This window comes from Megalops cyprinoides, chromosome 1, assembly GCF_013368585.1.
Source record: "Megalops cyprinoides isolate fMegCyp1 chromosome 1, fMegCyp1.pri, whole genome shotgun sequence".
NCBI lineage: Eukaryota > Metazoa > Chordata > Actinopteri > Elopiformes > Megalopidae > Megalops > Megalops cyprinoides.
In genome coordinates this window covers 63,065,280-63,080,192 of record NC_050583.1, presented here as the reverse complement: position 1 = coordinate 63,080,192, position 14,913 = coordinate 63,065,280, and the positions used below count along the sequence as shown (strand labels likewise).

Genomic DNA, 14,913 nt, shown 5'->3' with positions numbered 1-14,913 from the left:
TGGCAGTGGCACTTAATTTTTATTAGCGTTTCTGTTCCCTTTGGGGGGGGAAAGGCACATGCAGGAGCCATGAGAGACGAGAAGCGGATAGCCAGGAGCCCTCCATCTGATTGGCTACTTATCTGAAGTAAGTACATGTGTAGCCTAGCTAGCTGGCTTTAGCAACTGCTTGGTCCCAGCTGCCAAGTGTAGAGGGAGAGAGATAGAGGTGGGGGTGGATGAGGGAGGGCGAGAGCGGAGTGCGCTGCGCGATTGTGTGTGCGTGTGCCTGTGTGTGTGCGAGGGGCGGACCTCTCCGGAGCTAGACAGTGTAGTCGGCTCGCGGCGTAGCAGAAGCTTCACTTTACGTCATTCTTTTTCAGGGACAGCAGGGCTGTCGGAACAGGGGCAGCAGTGTCTCGGCTTTTTTCGATCACTGGTAAGCAGTGGCTGGGAATTGTCTGTCTCCTCTCCAGCACGCCATTGTGTGACGGTCCTCCCTCAGTCGATAGGAATTTACCCGAGGAAAATGAAAGTGCCGAAGACGGTGTGAGGAGTTTGGTTGATGCCCCCCTTCTAGACATGGAACTAACGCCAGTCTAGTGAGACAGTGACCCGATGCTTTATTTAAAACCTCAGGTGCAACTACATGTGGTAAGTTGATATTTATGTTATAACCCACCGAGTCTTTGTAAAAAAATGTATATCGGAAAAGGATGCTTTTATTTTAGCATGTGAATAGAAATGATTAATGTCACTCAAGTCGATGTTTTTGAATAAAACGAAAGCCGGTCTCTCGTCTGTAGTCTGGATCCCTATTTGAAACGAACTGCCCAGTAGCTAGATCATCCGAACGTGAAACAAAGCAATACTAATTCAACACATCGAGCAGGCTGAGACTGAATGAAGGCAGAACCATTTGAACCAGCTGGCTGTTCCCTTTGTCGTGCGTAAATCGGCTCTAAAGGTAGCTGGCTAGCTGGCAAGCTAAAGCCCAAATCTAACTTGTTACGATGTTGCGTGAAGCTGGCTAGCAAACATTGTTTTCAGACGATTCTCGCAAAGCACAGCTGGTGTGTTAAGTTTAGCCGCATGTAGGTCAATGGCTATTGACTTTAGTTCTGGTGTGCCTTTTTAACACGTTCATTCTGCCGTTGGCTTCTGAAAATAGATCGTGCCATTATTTGAGTAATGAAGGTTGTGGAATGCGAATGATTCATGCTCATCTTGTTCGTGAGCGTTGGAACACTTTTGTCATCTGACTATATGCGGATTTCTGCGCCAAACTTGTTGTGCACGTCTGTGACATTACATTTGCACTTCCAGCTCATGGACTTGTCACGTTTCACTCGTATTCTATCGCAAATTCATTTTTAATCATGAAATACGCCCACGCACTGCTAGACGTTACTTTCAGTATAGCTAATTGTACTAGAACCGCACGACGATAACCTTATTGTGAAGTTTCTCCGTGACATTTAACTTTGGTGGAAGTAGGAGGAGCGTGTCACTGCAGCTTCTCTCCCTGCAGACTGACAATTATGTTAGCTCTAGAAGACTGTTCTTTCACCTTAAATATTATTATTACCGACTACTTAACTCCGTATGGGGATAAAATAAATCAAACAGAAGTGTAGGCGTGTGGTTTGATTTTTTTCATCATCTTGTTCCGCCGTATTTTCATACAGGAAAAGTTAAGCATAAATGTCATGTGAAGTTGTGGTGACGCCTGGGGTATATTGACTTGCTAAAACTGATCGATAAAACCGCCGTGTTACTCTTTTTTTGGTCAAATAAAGGAGATACTAGTGGTGAGATGTTAGTCTTCACCTTTTGAAGGTGGTTGAGACAGACTGCCCAGACCTTAGCTGAGGCGTTTGGTAGTATGAGTCATTTTGATTTTTAGATAAGCTTGGGTTGTGGAGGCCAGCTCACACTTTACAGGCAACAGCTCACTGACTAAGCATAGGCCAGGAATCCAGCTGAAAGCAGCCTGTCATACTCAGAAGCAGTGCTGCTTGTGTTGCTGTGTGCAGCTTTAGAGAGTTTGCAGGTTCTTACCTTGGAAAGGGCTAAGAAAGGGCAAGCAGGGTTACAGAGCGGCTGTTGTTCCAGATAGCTATGGGTTAAATTTCTCTGTAGACGACTTGTTCCACTCAACTGTAGGTGCGCAAGAAGAATTTGGTCAAAGTTTATTTGCATTTCCACTATGGAATTCATTCTCTTCTCAAACATTCTTGTGTTTGTACAGGAAAATGTCCCTGCTTATCTTGTAGTGGCTCCATAGACATGATTTGTTTATAGTATGAGAACACTTACAAATTGCAACTCCTGAGAAGGGCTTAATAAATCTATCCCCTTTGTTGACATGTTTGGAATCCCAAAAACTTCGCTCACTCCAAATGGTGGATAAAGCTGGCCGAAGTGAAACCTCCGCTCTTCATTGGTATTTAAATCCACCTACGTTTCCTTTTTGAGAAAATGAAACTTAGGGCCTGTGTTTGGACATACCACGGTTGTAACTCAACTTTGTAAGGACCATTGAATTGGTGCGTGCTTTGTACATCTTACTTTCTCAAATATGAGTTGACTTTTTCTAGAGAATTAAATTCCAAGCACCGATTAGTTATTCCTCTTAAAGAACAATTGTAAGGCTCAGATTGAGACAGCGTTTGGTGACCTAATTATGTTCCAGGTTACTTTCCCCCTTTTTTTCCCCCCTCTGCTTCTTATTTCTGGAAGCCTCCATATGTGGGGCTCGGGAGATCTGCGGTTGCAAAAGTTGCTTGGCAGCAAGGCAGGGTCCCTGTCAGACGCACCGACCTGCGATTTCACAGTCCAAAGAACACACACAGCACATGTCAGAGCAGGTTCAAGGGTCCTGGAGATTGGCTAACCAGCAGCACGCTCGCCTCCGAACCAAGGGAGATTATTCCGCCCCCCCCCCACCACACACACACACACACCCCATGTCTAGGTCCATCAGACTACCTCACATCCAGTGTCTTTCAAACACGGTCGTTTTTGTAATATGTTGAAAGAGAGGGGGAAAAAAAATCCCTATTTTTTCTATTTTTCCCTATTAGTTCTATTTTTTTTGCTGCAACGTTTTGCGACAGAGCTGGTGCTCTTTTCACCCCCCTCCCGGTCTGTGCTCAATGCTCCGACGGCTCTGATTTGGGGGCAGGTTTTTGATCCGTTCCAGCAAGCATAGCGGTGCACTGTTCCCCCTGGTCTCCATGCTGAACAGGCCTTGCCCCTCCCTCTGGTGGTCCTGACACTCCCCCTCACCTTTGGCCCTCGCCCCCAGTGGACCTATGGATCTGCTGCAGTGCTACCCAGTGTGAGCAGCTGCGCTGTGTGGAAGGCCGTCTCTCAAACCAGCCTTGTGCATTGTGTCACCCTGCACATCGCAGTGGATTCAGTTAAACCTCAATACGCCCAGTGTTTTTGTCATGTTTGTGCTGTCTACGGCCAGGTATACCTTGGCCCATGCCTGGACCCACCTCCCTTGACTCACTTTTCAACACGGTACTCAGCGTGACCCGGGTGGAGGCGGGCGTGTTTTTGCCCTTGCTGGATGATAATTCAGGATGGGTTTTGCTGTTTGTTTTATAGCCCCAGAGCCAGAATCACCTCTAAATAAAGGAGAATGTATGGGGGAAATGCGTTTGATAACTGCCATTTCTGCTATTCCAGAGTTATATGGTGATGAATGACATTTCCCTGACCACATGCGAGAGCACTGCGCACCTTAACAAGCTGCATTCCCATGGATTGGGCCTGTGCTGCTAGGGGGGGTGCAGATGCAGTGAAAACCAACTGCTGTAGGCAGTGCGCAATTCACACCCGCTGGGGAAATGTCATTCAATAACATATTGACGTAACTAATTGCCTAACATTAAACCTTTAATTTCCTCAAACGAGCGGATTTAAACACATTTTAATTGACTTAGATATTGTTGCGCTGAATTCAAATGCTGTGTGTGATTTTCGTCTCCACGTATTTAAATACCACTAGCAAGAGCTGGAGTATGGTGGCTGTAGTCAATAAAGAGAAAACGGCTATCAGAAGATTAGGAAAACCATCGTAGAGGAGAGTTAGAATACTCATTTCATGACCTTCAGTTTCCAGGTCTTGTTCATTTTCAAGCTAGTCTCCACATAGAAGCTATAATTGTAATATGCGTATTAGTAAATGATACGCAGGCACATTGTTATTTGCAAGCTCTGTTACATTTGGGTAGTAGTAACAGCTGGAGCAGTTTACCTCTGACAATGCTGGAATGGATCCGAGGGCAAGTAGGTCTGTACCTGCCAAATTCTGTTTAAAAAAAAAAAACAAAAACAACCTTGACCATTTTGAATGGCTTTGCGCCGACATGGCATGGCCTACCTCCACCTGAAAGTAGCCAGTGAGAACAAGGAGCACAAAGTCTCATCCAGTCTGTTGTGGACTGTGAATGCATTGTAGCGCGTGTAACATATTGCTAATGGAAACAGTAATTTGTATGAAATAGGATCACATATCAACACCTCATTTAGACTCCTGTATTGCTGGCAGTCAGTGTGACCGAGTTGTTTTTTTTTTTTTTTTCCTCCCCCCGGGCTTAGTGTTCAGTTCTTTGGATACGGGTCAGAACTCATTAGTGTGCTGTGTATGTATTTTCAGTTTTATCATCTAGTCTGCCAAATACAGATTTTACACCTGTTTATATGTCACATGCACATAATTGCACAAAGTAATCCCCAAAACAGCAGTATTCCTAGAGCTGAACATTGGAACACGTTTTCTAGGTTTCTCAGAGTTCTGTCAACTACTGTCAAATTATCCCGCTTTTAATGTAGTTTCTGAATACAACGGTAATGCAACAAACAACAAGCCCCACCCAAAATTACTACAGATCTCTGCAGAAACTGTGGGTGGGGGCTGCTGTTTGTAACAAGATAATCGCATGAAAATGTGAAAGTATGATTCAGTCTTTCGACAGAATATGATGCTGCACCTCAAAATAACTACTTTGGTGTCCCTAGGACAAAAAATGTTGCGAACTACTTCATGGCATAGATAATAATAGATAGATAATATCACATCAGTAATAGTTGACAGTGTTGGCATTCCTCCTTCTGAAATTCTTTTTTGGAGTCCCATTACGAGTTTATGACAGTACCCCGGGCGAGCTTTTCTTCAGAACTTACTTCATTTGCACCACTGCAAATGCACACTTTATGGGTGTTGTTGTGCTGCAGTTGACTGGCATGGATAAGAATGGAGGCAACAGCAGTTTGTATTAAAACGGGCAGCAAGAAGCAGTTTGGTTGTCGGCGGGTTCAAGGTTACATTAGAGTTCTGTGTCATAATATGCTCTGTAGTAACATTCCACCGTTCAGGGAGGATCTCACCGATTCACACTTTACAAAATGCTTCCCTGCACTGAGGCTTGTGTTCTTTTTTTTTTTAGTTCTATTTTTAAAGGCTTTCTCTCAGCGGGGATGAGGGTTACTGTGTGACGTTTCAAGTTCCCTGTGAGGAGGATTTTGTAATGCGTAGATATAGAATCACTACTGTTGTGTGTGGTGTGACGTGACTGTGTCACTGCGTGCGTGTGCGTGTGTGTGTGTGTGTGTGATACGTGATGTAACTGTAGTGTGACACAGCGGGCCAGCTCAGGCCAGCAGATGCTAGTCTGTCATGGATGTTGCTGATTGCATGTTTTCCTCCAGCCTGTTCCCTCGAGGAAAGCCACGCACGTCACCGCGGAGGACTTTGACACATATTCTCTGCCTCGCTGCTCTGATTCCATCAAGTGCTACACTTCATACACCTCCACCTCAAAGCTGCGCTCAGCATAGACACAAGCATTGGGGAGTCTGATCCATACACAGAATATTTTGTATGTGCAAAAGAAATGCAGGTCACAGTCTCTGAAAGACTCAGCTCATTTAGACATACTTCTTTTTTTTATTTGAGACGCATTATTTTGCTTACTTCTGTCTCTTACATACTTTGATTTTTCTTTTATTAAAGCCTTTTTTCTCCTAGCATTGTTCTTGAACAGTCAAAATTCCCTTTGGGTATTGAGTCTTCCATTTAAAAGTATGTTGCCAAAGGTTTCATTTTTTTAAATCGGATTCAAGCAGTTTCAGGTTTTTAATGTTCGTGTTATGTTTATGTGCATCATGAATGGCCTTGGCTTAGGAAATCTGTGAAATGGGTTGGTGACACCAGCAGTAGCACAGTGTGGTTTCATTCAGTGCTTCGGTCAGGTATAGGTCATAGATTTCACACGCTTGTAATTGCATCACCAAATGAAATGCAAATGGAAGTTATAAGTTTTTAAAATTGCCAGCCGTGTGTTTTGTGGCTCCTGCGGCCTTCAAACCGATTGGCCGAATTCCTCCGGCGTATGCTGAAATGCACGTGAGAAAATATCGGCTCATCAGTCCTGGAGGAAAAACTAGGTTAGGTTAAAGGTTAAAGCTAGCAGTGCAGATGAATTTTTGGTGGGGGGGGGGAGGCGACTTCAGATCAGCGTGGTAGGGATCGGAGCTTTTGCGACTCTCGCTCCGCCACACGCCGCGTCCCCCCCGCAGCCTGCTCCTCTCGTCCGACCGGTTCCAGCAGCGTTCCCCTCTCGTTGGCAACGGCGGGACCTGGACGCCGCCCAAACCCGGCTCCCCCGCGAGGGGGGACACGGGACACCTGCGTGCGCACGCGTCCCCGTCGCCGGCTCCATCACCGGCGCGACGCAGAGCACTTGTCACCGCAGCCAAAGGACCTGTTAGACTGGAGCTTCGGTCCCGCCCCCGTTGAGTTGTAATTCGTCTTTGTATGTTGTGCGTTAACTGTTCCTCAAGCTTGCCGCCAGTCTTTTTTTTTTTTTTTGTTCTGCTCCCGGCCCTTTAATTAGCGGTTCTGTTTGCTGGGTTTGGTTTCATGTGTGGTTTATACAAAAGAACATTATCGTTAATGCCGTGAACCCTATCAGATCATGGCTGCGCCCCTGTCTTTTCACAGACATGACAGGGTAGCCTCCCACATTCTCTGTATCATGATTTGAATAGGACTGTGGCATCACTGTCAGTATCTGGAGTTTACGGCATTGTGAACAGCTGCTTCTGAGCTTAGCATCGGTGCGCTTAGGGTAGATTTTAGTATGCTTGCATTGATGATTAAAAAGAAACATTGTACAGCTAAAACATGGAGCTGATAGTGTGTTTCTTACTCACTGAGTATGTATGGTTTTATGCAATTTTCATGCTGCCAGCACTCCTTAAACCGTAGAATTACGAATGACTGTAAGCATCTACTGCAGCTCAAATGCCAGTGTTTTTCAGTTTTGCCTCAAAGTTTAGTGTATTGCTAGAGATTCGCCTTTCTTCCCTTTCTCAAGCCGCATGGCTTCAGAGGACTCGCTGTGGGTACAGATTTGCACTCTGGGTTCACAAAGAAAATCAGGTTGCCATGGGAGTATGGTGTGCTGTTTCTTATCAGCAAATCATTGATTGATGATTTGACCCCAGTTGTTTCAATTAGGCAAATACTAACCCTGCACCAGACTCTTGACTCCTGTTTTACATAGTTCAGTCCTATTCAAAAGAAAAGCAGAAGTTCTGCATGCGTGACTGTTCTGAGGAAGGTAATTTGCCTTTTTTACGGTGTTTGCCTGTTTTATGGACCACAGCTCAAACGTGGTTTTTCACCCCCAAAAATAGTCTCACATCAGCAATTCAGCCAGCCTGAAACCCTGTGCCCTAGAAGACAACTGGGTTGTATTTGAGATACATTAAAGGCGAGGTACAGAACTCAGTCTCTGTGGGATCGGGCGAGCTACTAGTGGCGGAGTGGGCTAAGTCGACTTCTCTCGTTAGCGTTGTCGTTCTCTCATTCACAGCCTTCCCTGGTCTTAATTATTCATTGGTTGTTTTGTGTTTCTTGCCCTCTGGTGTAGAGCTGGCGCCGCCGACCTGTGGTAAAGCCCTCGCTCAGTGACACAGCCTGTCAGGTGTGTTCAGAGCCATCCTCTCTCCCAGACCTCCGCAACTCCTCCTGAACAGCTAAGATGTACCTCCTGTCTCTCGCCCTCGTTCCAACGCATTATCTAGCTGGGGCAGTTTCAGTTCCTGTTTTTTTTTTTTAAATGCCAGAGGAAGGGCCAGCAAAACGATTTGGCAGATTTGCTTCAAAATCATTTGCGCCGGGAAGAATCGAAATAACTTGTAACTCATCCCAAACAAACAGACTAAAATCAAAGCCAGCTGCTGCGTTTACCTGTCCAAGGAAGCCAGGAGCGCTAACCTCGCATTTACCGGGCCGCACGGATCACCGAGCGCGCTATAGACGGCGTGGCCGGACTCCGACAGTAAGCCCCGTCTTTGGATTGCGGATTTCCTTTACCCCAGGATGTTAGTTTTCGCGGATGTGGATACCTGGCTGGTTTCGGGGGGCCCTGAAGGGTCCTCCGCCGGCCGCTGAGTGCGGATCTGCTCTTCGGTCCAGATAAACGCCGGCCCTTCTGCGATCGGCTTCAGAGCTGCTGCTCAGGAGCTCCTGCGTACAGCACGTCCTGAACCCTGTTCCCCGTGAACAGAGGCAGAGGGTCCACCGGGGGCTCCTGCACTAATGGCACGCACTCTCTCTTTGTGTCTTCAAGCGGTGTGACTGAAGCCTGCAGCGTGAGTACAAAATGACGCAGGACAGGAGGATGAGGAGGCATTGTGTGACCATAATGGCACTGTAATATGACACGGGAGGGTGTTTTTTTTTTTTTTTTTTTTTCTTTTGTTTAATAGGGCTGCGTGTACGGGCTGTTCTAGTGCCAGAATTTGTAAAGTGTGTTCAGTCGGTGTGGAGCTGCCGTGGCCTGCCTGCACGTGTGTTTGTGGAGGGAGGTAAAAAAAGGGGGGGGGGGGGGGTGCAGTAGGGTGCAGTACTGTGGAACGACACTGGGAGTGTGTGTGTGCGTGCGTGTGTGTATTTGTATGTGCCCCCAGGACCTGAAATAGCACAGCCCAGAGAGGAGGGGGAGGGGAGGCCTCCGTGCAGGCATGGAAACAGGGATATCCAGTTACTGGATCATGATATCATTGGAAGCTCCATCTTCTGTCCTGCCTCTGTGTCGTCTAACCGGCAGCACACCTCGGAAGCGCCTGCAGAAAGCCGTCTTCTGCAAAACGCGTCCAAAAAAAAAAAGCGTTTGTATTTGTGTGTTGTCCGGTTGCCTAGTAAATGCTTATTGGTGCTAACGCTGTACAGCTGCCAGGATGTAGCAGCGTAGCTCTGTACAGCTACAGAAACGGAGAGTGTCGCGGGTGCCTTGCCACAGCGTTGGCCGAACACAAACTGGGCCTTGTTGAAAACTTGCGTGAGTTTCAAAGGGTGAGACAGCATTGTGCAGAACGGCACCTGAAAGTGCCTTCCACATCTTGGTTCTGTGTCGGGTCCCAGATATCAGACAGGGGGCGCTGGAGATTCTGTCCAGGAAGCGAGGGAGCTTAGCTGTGCTTTTGTACTGCGCTGTAGTTTTGGGCGTTTGCCAAGCGCTTCATAATGCTCTTCAAAGGGCTCGCGCCAATTTAAAAATAGTTTTTCATCGTCCTGCAGAAAAAGTCTCGCCGTTTTTTTCGCGCACAGCTTTTCACAGCCGAGCTTGGCTCCGCTTAGCTGACACAGAGGGTTGCCCCTTTCATTTTGCCGTTCGTTCACAGGGCATGCACTGAATATAAGCACTGTACTTCTCTCAGCTGCTGTGTCTTTGCCCTGGGTTTCCTTTGAACGTGGCTTTGCCCTGCACTGGGGGAGATCAGATTTAGCTGAGTTTTCCTGCTGCACACTGACATACTGACAGTAGGAAAACTGGGATCTACCCTCAAGAGCCTACCTGCAAACCTCCGAAAAAGAAAACATCAGAAGAATTGGCACACAACACTTTTTGTTCTGTTCGTAGATGTGCGTAGCTAGTCGAGCAGCAGCATCTCGCTGTTGAAACCCTCTTCAGGCTGCATCTGGAGCAGAAGCAGTAATCTTCTGGATCATGACAGGAAGTACAATGTGCACTTGCAGAATAGTTGGAAACGAGACTCGGAGTTTCGAAATGATTCAGCAGCAGATCCTCTGTCCTGTCGTTGTATCCTGCTCCTCTCCATCAGGGAGGGGGCGTAAGCAGGGGCGCTGGGCCCGCTCCTGGCAGCGCTCCGGCAGCCCCCACCACCACCCCGGCGCATGGACCCTGTCAGACAGCAGGGGTGTGACGGGGCCCCACATGCACAAGGAGGCAGAGCGCGCAGGGGGAGCAAAGAGACCATTTCGGGGTGGGGCTCTGGGGGCGTCCCAGCCTTTTCGCGTAGGGACCCTGCCGCAGCAGGGCCAGGGCAGAGTTCAGCAGCGCTCCCCCCCGCCCCCCCTCAGGCGCGGACCTGGCAGTGCGGTCGGGCTGTCACCAGGAGGCAGAAAGTCACTACAGGCAAAAAGAAGTCTGCTCTCTGATCGTTTCTGATTTTGGACGGGGATGGCCACCGGCCCTGCACTCCTTTCAGCTGCCAGCCCGCAACTGCAAGCAGCACAAAGCGCAGAAACAGTTCGTTCTTTCTTTTCTCTGTAAAACCCCGCACTCCGCTGCCACCCCCCCCCCCCTGCTCCCACCTCTCTGGGTGGATTCCCAGCTGACCGTGTTTGTCATGGTAACAGGCGGCGGGGCAACTGGCCCGGCCGCTCGTACTTCCTGAAAAAGCGGGCAGCCCGGAGGTGCAGCGCAGGCGCACTGGGGGGGAGACGGGGGCAGAGAGCGTGAGGCTGTCAGCCTGGATTAGCTTCATGCATGCTGCAGCACTGCCGCTGGTACAGGGCTACGCTCACCAGAGATGCTTTTGGAAAGACTAGTAAGGACAGTTTTTTTTTTTTTTTTTTGGATTGAATATCATTTTGGAGAAAAATTTGGGGGTAGGGACAAGGGGTTTCAGCTTTTGGAAGTTTTTTAGCTTCAAGAGTTGAGTTGTTTTCTTTTTTTTTTTAAGCTTATTTTTAACAGCATTTGTAGAATGTTAAAACTGAAAGCCTGTTCTCTGTTTCATCATTTTTATAAAAAAAAAAAAAAAAAAAAAAAAGTCTCCCACTCGTCTGCATGTAATGTTACTTGAAAGAGAAGCAAAACTCAAACTAAAAAGCCTGTGGTTCTGGGAAGCTGTCCTGTAAGTCACATGACCTCAGTGAAAGCCTGCTTATTTTCCTGTTTTTGTTTGATTGGCTCCGGTCCCGTTGCGAGGCCCTTGAGACAGTGACTCACTGCGACGCCGCGGCTGCACCCAGGTTCGCGCGTCGAAGTCTCGAGGGCAGTCCCCCCCGAGCGGCGGTCTGTCACGGGCCCTCGTCGCCGGTACGCGTCAGTCCCTGTTCAGACGAGAGCCGCGTGTTGCGCGAGACAGAGGCCGAAGCCGCGGCGCTCGCGAACTGGCCGCGGCTTTCCCCGCTCTCGGCACGCACCTCCCCCCCCCCGATGCGTGTTGAGTCACGCTGAGTGGAAGGGCGCTGGCTTTCAGGAAACTCGGCGGGGCTGTTGAGAGCGTCGGGCCGCGCCCCGGCCCGCTGTCCTTCAGAATCTGCGCAGCAGACTGGGGCTTCCTGCGGCTTCCTGCGCGGCAGCCACAGGGACAGATGGGTGAGGGTCGAACTCGGGTCGCGTCATGTCCGCGGGGTGACGCTCGGGGGGAGGTTGGTTTTCTCACTTCGGGATGGGGGATCCTGTGCTACATAAGGTGTGCCAGATGCGTGTTTGTTTGGCCATTACTTTACATTCGACATACATTCAGCTCCCAGTGCATATGGGATTGTATGTATTTTTGTCAATATTTTGCTGTTTTCTACATCGCGTAAGTTGTTGATGTGTGTGATGCTGCGCTAGACCCAGGCCCTGGGGAGCCGCAGTGATTGGATCATTGACTTGGTTAATGGCAGGTGTGTAAATTGGCGTGTCCATTCAAACGGCTGGATTGGATTGGGGGTGGGCTGGGGTGTTTATCCTCTCTGTGTCCTTTTTGGTGCAGTGTGTCTGACGCCCGCCTCTCTCTCTCTCTCTCTCTCTCTCTCTCTCTCTCTCTCTCTCTCTCTCCGCTACAGATATATGTTGGGTAAAGGTGAAAAGCGGAAACTGGACGAGGATGAAGACGGGCTGGAAGGCAAAGCGCTGGCGTCGGCGGAGGCGGCGGACGGGCCGTCCAAGGTGTCCTACACCCTGCAGAGGCAGACCATCTTCAACATCTCGCTGATGAAGCTGTACAACCAGCGCGCGCCAACGGAGCCCAGCCTGGAGAGGCGCGTGCTCATCAACAACGTGCTGCGCCGCATCCAGGAGGAGCTCAAGCAGGAGGGCAGCCTGCGGCCGCTCTTCTTCCCCGCCTCCGCCCCGCCCGACGACCCCGTGGACGAGGGCTTCCGGGAGGCCCAGCCCACCTTCGGGGCGCTGTCCGCCGCGGCCCCGCCGCCACCGTCGCCGCCCCCGCCGCCGCCGCCCCCCTCGGCCCCCGCGCCGCCGGACTCCTGCCTCACCCCCGCCTCCCTGCTGGAGGACGACGCCTCCCTGTTTTGCACTTCTCCGTCCCCCCACCTCGCCCACCAGCAGCACGGCCCGCCCAGGTCGCCCCCCCCGGCCACGAAAGACAGCTTCTCCTCGGCCCTGGAGGAGATCGACGAGCTCTGTCCGGCTACGACGACGACAACTACCTCCCCCCCCCCCTCGCCCGAGGCCGTGCCCCATCTGCCCTCGACCCCCCCGGGGATAGACTCAAAAGACTGCAGCAAGACCTGTGGCCAAAAGCTCGAGGGGCCGGTCTCGCAGCCGGAGAGCCGGGCCGCGACGGACGAGTCCAGGCTGATGGACACGCTGCCCCCTAGTGGCCTGGACATGAGCTCGTCCACCTCCTCTTCCTCGGGCTTCCTCACAGACCTGGCCCTGGACGACATCCTGTTCGCGGACATCGACACCTCCATGTATGACTTTGACCCCTGCACCTCTGCCTCGGGGGCCACCGCCTCCAAAATGGCCCCCGTGGTGACGGCGGACGACCTCGTCAAGACTCTGTCCCCCTATGGTGGCGGCGCGTCCTCGGTCACCCCGAGCCAGCCTTTCAAAATGGACCTTGCCGAGCTGGACCACATCATGGAGGTCTTGGTCGGCTCTTGATTTCAACAGACGCAAATCAAAGAAAACTTTATACAAGAACAAAAAATCAATACTTCTCTGACTGTTTTTTGTACAGTTTTTTAAATGTCTGGCAATTGTAAGAAAAGGAATGGTGATGACACCCAGTACTACTTCACAACACTGTGCATGCATTTTGCTTGCCTTTCCAAAAAGAAAATGAGGAACACACCTGGCTTCTAGCAGATTTGAGTGCCTTCATCCATGTATGACCACTTTGTAAATTCCGGTTTGTTTTTCTTTTTTTTCTTCCTTTTTTTTTTTCTAATTGTCCTTGAACAGGCATGATTACCTGCAAAAAGACTCATAACTATGTATGGACAGTTTTCCTAGCGGTGCAAAGAATGAACATTTAATTGTTAAGCACAAAGATGTATACAGAGAAGCATATTGAGTTACATTTGCCTTTCTGTATATAGTTTTTCTTTGAGAAGTGTATAGGAAGGTCTTTTTTTTGCTGTTCTCTTCTCAATTCATCCATTCTATCAACACTGGCATGATATTATGGACTGTTGTGTTACATGAAATAGCTTTTCCAAACTGCTGCCCAAATTTTGCATATTTATAGCAGCTCTCCAAACTGATGTCATTTTCTATAAGAAAGAAGTACACATATAGATTAAGTATTTTGACAGAACATTCTTAGAGATCCTGGTTTCCTGTGTGCGAATAATTCCTGTGTGTTTGTACAATAAGACACACAGTGCTGGACAGATGTGTCTGGGGGCGCAAAGGAATCTGTGATAGCTTTACTGGGTGCCGATCTTCACACATTCGGCCACGCAGGAGAGTTCAGTCAGATGGTCGCTGGTAATCCGCGAGCGCTCACGGCTTGTGAAAGACGGACGGAGCCGGCGACGCCCGGTTTGCCTGCATCTCACCTGGCAATAAACGCTCACCCACCAACCTGTCACTGTGACGCCGTACTAACGGACAGGAGATCCCTCACTGGAGAGGCCCCCGTGCCTCCTGAGCCATTGTATTATGATGTCAATGATCTCCTTTTTTATAAGAAGCCAGCGCTTGCATTGTAGGTTAAATTGGCCGTGATTTAAAAAAATCACCACAAAAACAGCTTTTTGTGGAAAGTGATTTTTGATCAGCTAAGAGATTAATTTCCTCACCCTCCAAAAAAAAAAGTGAGCCATAAGGTCATTGCATTTATTTGCATTTACCACAATTTGTTTTCCCATTTCCCCAGAGAAGTTAAGAATATGCGAATATAAAAGGAATATATAGTATGCATTCGCAGACTCTGACTGAATTTGCCACTTTTTTGTCTCTTGTTTGAAACAAGTGTGAGCGATGCTCCGTTCACGGAGCATTACAGCCAGTGCAAATCCCGGGATGGGTTGTCCGTTGTTGGCAGAGAGGTTGGCGGCTGTGAAGAGCGTGGAGAAGAGGCGGCAGTACACGGTAGCCCTCCCTCCCCCTTCCAACCATTCCCAGCCTTCTTCCAGCGGCAAGGCTGCACCTCTGTCGTGGGGTTTGGGGGTGAGGGGTGGGGTGCAGACCTCGGAGGACGGGCGCGACGCCACTGCGCTAAATTGTTTTAGCCAGAGCCGGGGCAACATTCTTGCAGTGTCTGCAGCTCTCTTCCGGTGATGCATTTCCTGTGCATTTCTGAACCCGTGTTGCAAACCGCTGCTGTCCTGTGCATACCCTCGTCTACAAGCAGAAACTCCTCTCTCGACTCCCAGCTGCACCAAAACATGCTTTGTTCTTCGAGACACGAGGGGGA

At 49.3% G+C, this 14,913-nt stretch overlaps 2 protein-coding genes across 2 annotated transcripts in view; both read left to right on the top strand.

Moving 5' to 3' along the window:
* LOC118793750 (tigger transposable element-derived protein 1-like) overlaps positions 1-6,793 on the top strand; it is a 33,152-nt gene extending 26,359 nt beyond the window's left edge. The window contains exon 2 of the mRNA XM_036551990.1: positions 6,574-6,793. Within this exon, the coding sequence (XP_036407883.1) occupies positions 6,574-6,793 (220 nt within the window). The remainder of the gene's footprint in view (positions 1-6,573) is intronic.
* LOC118788138 (SERTA domain-containing protein 2-like) lies at positions 357-13,629 on the top strand. The gene is made up of 2 exons (XM_036544024.1): positions 357-633; positions 12,092-13,629. The coding sequence occupies exon 2, from the start codon at positions 12,096-12,098 to the stop codon at positions 13,152-13,154; it is 1,059 nt and encodes a 352-aa protein (XP_036399917.1). The 5' UTR covers positions 357-633; positions 12,092-12,095; the 3' UTR covers positions 13,155-13,629.
* Positions 13,630-14,913: the final 1,284 nt, after the last annotated feature.

Excerpts from the sequence above, each read along its gene's own strand:
- LOC118788138 (XM_036544024.1), top strand. The coding sequence starts at position 12,096 with ATGTTGGGTAAAGGTGAAAAGCGGAAACTGGACGAGGATGAAGACGGG.